Source organism: Emydura macquarii, unplaced genomic scaffold, assembly GCF_026122565.2.
Source record: "Emydura macquarii macquarii isolate MOO-44397 ecotype Brisbane River unplaced genomic scaffold, CSIRO-AGI_Emac_v2 contig_685, whole genome shotgun sequence".
NCBI lineage: Eukaryota > Metazoa > Chordata > Testudines > Chelidae > Emydura > Emydura macquarii.
Genome location: NW_027130822.1, coordinates 10890 through 18614, shown reverse-complemented (window position 1 = coordinate 18614; position 7725 = coordinate 10890). Strand labels below are relative to the sequence as shown.

General features: G+C 43.7%; 1 protein-coding gene across 1 annotated transcript; it reads right to left on the bottom strand.

Annotated features, from left to right (window-relative positions):
- Window positions 1-1041: 1041 nt before the first annotated feature.
- Window positions 1042-1998, bottom strand: LOC137148666 (olfactory receptor 14A16-like). Its single transcript, XM_067541585.1, has one exon. The coding sequence runs from the start codon at window positions 1996-1998 to the stop codon at window positions 1042-1044; it is 957 nt and encodes a 318-aa protein (XP_067397686.1).
- Window positions 1999-7725: the final 5727 nt, after the last annotated feature.

The window sequence follows — 7725 nt, the reverse complement described above, 5'->3', positions numbered from 1 at the left end:
AAATGGGTCCTGGGTCACAGCCCTCTATGCACCAGCTGTGGTTTCCCAACAGGTCTAACTGGGTTTGCTGCCTGCAGTTCTTCCCTCTGGAGCTGTAACTGGTTCTGAGTTGTGTGACCAGGCAGCCTTTTCCCCCATTTACCACAGAAGGAAGAACAAATCAAAACAAAAACAAACAAACAAAAAACCCAAACCAAAAAGAGAAAATACTGCATAGCAACTCCATGCCCATCACACCAAACATCTCAATGGGATCAAAAATTTGACCTCATTATCAAGGGGCAGATTATCAACAGGAAACAGGGTAAAAGGTTTTTCTTCACAAATCCCTTTACATCATAGCAAGAATGTTACAACATTTTATGTATTTATTTAGATAAATATATTTTAAAAATGCCTCTTCAAGGCTCTGGATGCTCTAACAAATCATTAATGACATGATCAAATCCCAGCTGCATTAAAATAATCACCTACACAGGAATGCAGCCATCCTGACACAGACAGAAACTCTTTTCTGCTCTTTCATCCTCGTGCAAAGGAAAATTTCAGCTCTCTCCGACCAAAGAAAGAAAGAAAGAAAGATGAAGACAATGCCATCTAATCAAACATACCCCCATAGCAAAACAAATCTGGAAAAGGAAACAAATCAATAAAACAGACAAAACATAGGAAGAGCAAGCAAGCAAACTAAAAAGCCTCTCATACCCCAAGTAGATTTTTTATCCTGAAGTAGGAGAAGAGACAGATACTTCATGAAGTCCATTAGGGACTCCGCTGTAGCTACTGATTTTACATGCAAAGCTCTGTGGTACCGTGATGCCAGTGACTGCACACATCTCAAAGATAGACAGATAGATGTGTATGTGGAGAGATAGGTTCTGTTCTGATTTACACTGGTATAACCCAGTAGTAAGGACACTCAGTTTGGAGGAAGCAGTCTCGATTTTTACTATTGTATAAACAAGTTTGAACTCTATGTTCTTATGAAGACAATTTTGTCCTCAGTTGTTTATAGCTCTAAACAAACTCGGAATGAAACAGTCAAGGGAGAAAGACGGACATTTCATTCTTGGTGAATAACCTCCAGCCAGTGAGTTTCCCCAGGGCAGCTTTGATCTCCTTGTTCCTCATGCTGTAGATGATGGGGTTCATCACTGGAGGGACCAGCGAATAGAGAACAGCCACCATGAGATCCAGAACCGATGCTAAGCCGGAGGTGGATTTTAGGTAGGCAATGATGCCAGGGAAAATAAACAAGGAGACCACAGTGAGGTGAGGGAGGCAGGTAGAGAAGGCTTTGTGCTGGCACTGCTCAGAGAGGATTCTCAGCACTGTTTTGAAGATTTTTACATATGACATAATTATCAAAACAAAGCAGCACAAGACTAAGCATGCAGTCCAGGCAATAGCTGCAGTTTCACTGAGATATGATACAGAGCAGGTGAGCTTGAGAAGCTGGGGGATTTCACAGAAGAAATGATCCACCCTGTTGTCTCCACAGAAGGAGAGTGCAAATGTGTTCCCAGTGAGCATTGCAGAATTGAGAATGCCACTGATCCAGGCACCGGCGGCCATCTGGACACAAGCTCTCCTGTTCATCACAGTCACATAGTGCAGTGGTTGGCAGATGGCGACGTATCGATCATACGCCATGATGGTCAGCAAGGCCATTTCTGCTGAAGCGAAGAAGACAAAGAGAAAGACTTGGGTGACGCATCCATAATATGAAATGGACTTGTTGTTCAAGACGGAATTGACCATGGATTTGGGGAGGGTGACAGAGATGGATCCAAGGTCTACAATGGACAGATTCAGCAGGAAGAAGTACATTGGGCTGTGAAGATGGTTATCAAAGGCTACGGCTGTGATGATGAGAAGATTCCCCAATAGGGCTGCCAGGTACATCACTAGAAAAAACACAATGTGCAAAATCTGCATTTCCCGAAGATCAGAGAATCCCAGGAGAACGAACTCGGTCACGGTGGTTTTGTTGGACATCGTGTCCTACTGTGGAGGAAAGGAGAAGGGCCATGGTCAGCATTAGAGAGATGGAGGATATGACCCTGATTCCATCACACTGCAGGGTAGATGTATCCTTTATGTCTTTGGGCAGAGTCAAGATACAGGCTGTGATGGTCAGCGTTGACCCTGAATTTCAAGGTGCTAGTAGGTATAAAACATATTCCATGGATTATCAACTCAGCTGTTTTCTTAGTTTTCCCATTCTGCAGCTACTTCTTTCAAACCGGAAAAAAAAGGATGTTTGGAATTATGGTATCATAAGACATCCCCAGGCAGGCAGACAGCTACATTACCAGAGAGGTTGTCAGAAAAGTTCTGCTTACATTGTTTTAAAAGGTAGCGTGGGTTTTCAGTTAAACAAATCTTCCTGGGAATTTTAATCTCTCTCTCTATCCAAAAACTGAAATCTTTTTTTTATTGCTGGAGAGGGGGGGATTTGGGATGAAGATTTACAGTTATTAGCAGAAAATAATTGGTTCTCTGTTGCCAAAACACCGGATCTTGGGGACTTTTATGCAAAGTCAAAATTCTCCCCTGAAAAAAAGAAATCTGACTGGCTCTACATGTTTGGCTGAATTGAAAGCAAAAGTCTTAAGCAGTTCCAGTTGCAACTCGTATTTCTCTTCTTAAATGCACATTCTATTTTAAGACACTAACATAGTTATTTAAAATCGCAGACTTACTGTGGCAGTGTTTCTGGAACTTTTCCCAACTTGTGATGATTTAATCCTCCAATGCTGGGAAATTCTATCTATCCATCCATCCATCCATCCCCATACACCCCATCTATCTATCTATCTATCTATCTATCTTTGTAATATCCAGCAACCATTTCTGTGTCACTTCACTGGATTTCTGCAGGTGCTGGGTCTCTGCAGTTCCTAGCAGACAAGGATCCACGCCATAAATAGGCTCTCCCTGCTTCCCTCCTAGGGCAGGCTAGGCTGAGAGATGAAGGAGAAAATGGGATCAGAGACTGAAAGTCCCTCATACCTCTAGAGCTGATCCTGGCTTGGCTTGGGATACAGACACAGCCTGCTGTGCACCTGCTCTGGGGCTTAATAGCTGACTCTGGTCTCCAGGGCTGTGAGCCCAGCTCTGATCTCACCTCTGGAGCAAACCACCCTGGCAACCTGCCCTAGCTGATCCCTGACTGCACAGAGGGGGAACAGCACTGATGCTGCATCCCATATGATGGCAGCATCCCTGGAAGGACCCTTGGCTATAAACAAGGCAGGGCTGAGGCACAAAGGGTGTCTCAAGATATTTACCAAGTCAAAGATATGTTTCTAGCACAGACATCTGACCTCCAATAGCTAAGAGCCCAGTGGCACCAGAATCTCAGCTGGCCTGGAGTAGCCTGTTCCTGCATTAACTCCACACAGTTACCTCTGGATGAGCAGGGATGTTTTTCTTCTGCCTTGCATCAGCAGGTCTTGGGATGCAGACACTAGAGGAAGACACTGCTCAGGCTGCCCTGGGTTTTTGATGTTGGTCATTAAGAGGAACGTGAAGGCAAAGACTGAAAACCAAGGGTCATGTCCTGAACTGGTGTCAGCTGCTACATTTCCAAGGATTTCAGGCTAGTTATGCAACATGATGACCTGGCCTTTTGATTTAAAGACAGAGCGATGCGGATTTATGCCAGCTGGGGATCTGATCCAGTGCCTAGTTTCAAATCCATATTCTTTGCCTGTCCATTTAAAGTAAAAAGAAGACCAAAAGTTCTTAAGCCATCTGCACTTTCATAGCTCTTTGAGCTGGGCCAGTCATTACAAGAGTGTAAGCACTTGTCTATACCTAAAATGCTGTCGCAGTTGCACCTCTGCAGTGCTTCTGTGAAGATGCTACCTACACCAAGGGGAGGGGGGTCTCCCATTGGCGTAGGTAATCCACATCCCAGAGATGCGGTAGCTAGATCGATGGGAGAATTCTCTGTATCTGCACTGTTCAGGATTTATACTGAGATGTGGATTTTTCACAGCTCTGAGCAACTTAGCTATACCAACCTAATTTCCTACTGTAGACCAGGCCTAACTTTTAATGGTTACAGACCAATTCATTCCCAGTAGGACAGGACTTTGGAGGAATTCCGTGATGCAGAGTTTTTCTGTATCTGATCTTCAATTTATACTGAGATGAATGGCCCAACTTCTTTTTCTTTCTTTCTTTCTTTCTTTCTTTCTTTCTTTCTTTCTTTCTTTCTTTCTTTCTTTCTCAGACATTTCATTTCTTTTTCTCTCTGCTCACAGCGCACAAACGTAGCTCATTATGGCACACATACAATCCTGCATGACACTTTAAAAATGTTAAATTCACACTGCTCGTAGCTATGTCAGAGAAACTAAATAAATACGAAGGGCCAGATTCACAGCTGGTGTAAATCAGGCATAGCGCCACTAAGGTAGGCTAGGCCAGTTGCCCACCTTGTGTAAATCGCTGCTGTGTTGTGGAGCAGTAACAGTTTACAGGCGTTCAATATCTGCACTATGGTGCCTAGTTTTATGTTGGTTCCTGTATCTGAGACTCTCATTGGTTAACAGAACAATCCCATTTTAATGCTCACAGAATGTTCCAAGATCATGATTAATAGACAGAAAACTGCAAAATGCATCCCCAGCCAATATATGAGCTGAGAATTATAGAATCATAGAAGATTAGAGTTGGAAGGGACCTCAGGAGGTCATCTAGTCCAACCCTCTGCTCAAAGCAGGACTAACCTCAGCTAAATCATCCCAGCCAGGGCTTTGTCAAGTTGCAGCTTAAAAATCTCTAAGGATGGAGATTCCACCACCTCCCTAGGTAACCCATTCCAGGGTTTCACCACCCTCCTAGTGAAAAACTTTTTCCTGATATCCAACGTAGACCTCCCCAACTGCAACTTGAGACCATTTCTTCTTGTTCTGTCATGTACTACCGTTGAGAACAGCCTAGCTCCATCCTCCCTGGAATCCCCTTTCAGGTAGGTAAAAGGCTGCTATCAAATCCCCCCTCGTTCTTCTCTTCTGCAGACTAAATAAACCTAGTTCCCTCAGCCTCTCCTCATAAGTCTTGTGCTCCAGCCCCCTAATCATTTTTGTTGCCCTCCTCTGGACTCTCTCCAATTTATCCACATCCTTTCTGTAGTGTGGAGCCCAAAACTGGACACAATACTCCAAATATGACCTCACCAGAGCCGAAGAGAAGGGAATAATCACTTCCCTCTATCTGCTGGCAATGCTCCTACTAATGCAGCCCAATATGCCATTAGCCTTCTTGGCAATAAGAGCACACTGTTGACTGATGTCCAGCTTCATGTCCACTGTACTCCTCAGGTTCTTTTCTGCAGAGCTGCTGCCAAGCCAGTCGGTCCCCAGTCTGTAGCAGCGTATGGGATTCTTCCGTCCTAAGTGCAGGACTCTGCACTTGTCCTTGTTGAACCTCATTAGATTTTTGTGGCCCAATCCTCCAATTTGTCTAGGTCTCTCTGTATCCTATCCCTGCCCTCCAGGGTATCTACCACTCCCCTCAGCTTAGCATCATCTGCAAACTTACTGAGGGTGCAATCCACTCCATCCTCCAGATCATTAATGAAGATGTTGAACAAAACCGGCTCCAGCACCGACTGCTGGGGCACTCCACTTGTTACCGTCTGCCAACTAGACATGGAGACATCAAATATTTCAGTCTTCATGTTCATATTGGTACGCAGCTCGCAAAAGCTACACGTGTTAGAAGAAAATACTGGACAGGATTCTGCTCCCCATTGTATCTATGTGCAACTGGACCAACTTTAATGGAGCCATGCTGGATTATAACAGAAAGCTCACCATTACATATTCTTCTTTTTTTCATTTGTATCTACATTTTAAATCAAAATTTACCAGCCAAAATATTATCAAAATGTTCCGTGTATCCAAAATATGGGTTTCTATTAAAAAAAATGTTGATAAGTGTTTCAATTTCATTTACAATAATGTTTTCACACACAAAAGATGCACACACCTTCAAAACTAAAATGATTGCCCCCCCCACACAAAATGAGTTTATCATTTTTCTAGCCCCTCTGTTGTCAGTTGTTGGCTGTGTGTGTGTTCTCCCAGCGTGTGTGTTGTCCCAGGTCTTTGCAGGTAATCGAGACACCACTCCAAGATCGAATTATTCAATAAGTCCACAGATCCTTTTAGCAACGAAGGTGCCAGGCCAGTTTTATTGCAGGCAAGCACAGTCCTAGTATCCTGCAAAGTCTATAGGACCACTATAACATCTATGTTTGTCACAATGGACCAGCTCAATACATGGCAGGACTTTCCATTTCCACCTCAGCCAGCCAAAGATGCTTCCTCTGAGACCCTCTTTTATACACTGATACAAAAAAGTTGGTATTACCCCTCTGATGTGTGTAGACGACACCTCCTGATGTGGCAAGGTACCACCCTTTGAGGTGGTAAGATTCCACCCATTACCTTGTACTGGATGATTCGGTCAAAACATCTCTATTCATCACATGAACAAGACATTTCTATCCATTATAGTGTCATTTGAGGAGGTCAGTGAGCCCTCGTTATCTCTGGCGTATTGGGATGTCCCGGTGCCTTTCTGGAATGTTCTTGTGCCTAGCACTTCTTTGGAATGTGTGTTTGTTACACCAGCTCTGTCCTTGCCAGTTACTGTGAGCCTTCCAGTATTCACAGCCTGACTTCTGCTAACTTTGCTTGATACCAGACGACCATTACTTTAGGTCAGGCTTCATATCTGGCCTGTTATGCTAGGCCTCAGGCCTCATTCCTGGCTTGTTATACTAGGCCTCATGTCTCAGGCTCTTACTTTCTGTTACACCCTCTATGTATCAAATTCCCCGTAATGTGATAAGAACTAGGGGAGATGGCATCTACCTCAGGTGTTAGGTGCTTGTGCTTTTGCAGGCTGTTGTTAGGATAGAGGTACACAGTGTGCAAATGGTGTGATTTTATAGGCTTTACTGATTGAACATGAATTGTGCAGCAGGAGACAAAGGCATCTGGCATCTCACAGATCAGAGACTGGTTGAACAATAGTTCATGACCTCAAGCAAGGAATGATTTATACCAACAGGGAATTTTTCTTTGATTAATGAGAATAATCAGAATTGTTCAACTATAGTGCAGTGAAGTTAAGGGGTTAACTCAAGATCTAGGTACTAGTGCTTTCACACAAGAGGCAGAGACTCCCTTCCCCAGTGTGATCCCAAATAATGACATTTTCTGGCTAACTGACAATTCTTTAGTTGGCAAAATCTACCAGGCGGCTTTAACCTATGCAGGGCATAAAGAGAGAAGTCTTTTTAAGAGCTTGACTTCCTGCTGGAGCGAGCCATGATGTGTTTGATCTTTTGCAGGATCTTGTCTTTGTTGTTTGACACATTCAGTCTGGCTGCCTGGAGGAGTTCGTTGACGGCTTCCTCATTGTAGTCAAAGCAAACGACGCTGAATCTAATTTTCCATTCCTTCACACAGCCTGAAAGAAAAGAGTGAGAAAAGATGTGAATACATTTTTAGGATGAGGATATTAATATTACTACTGTAGTGTCAATAACATCTACTACTGTTACTATGTTTGCATTCTAGGGTTCCCAGGCAGTCGGGAGAGGGATACCTTGTTTCCCAGACTTAAGGAGAAAAATCAAGTGAGGCTCATGTGTGGGGAAAGGGGTTTCACAAAAGCTCTATTCACAATCTCAAAGCA

Excerpts from the sequence above, each read along its gene's own strand:
- LOC137148666 (XM_067541585.1), bottom strand. The coding sequence starts at position 1,998 with ATGTCCAACAAAACCACCGTGACCGAGTTCGTTCTCCTGGGATTCTCT.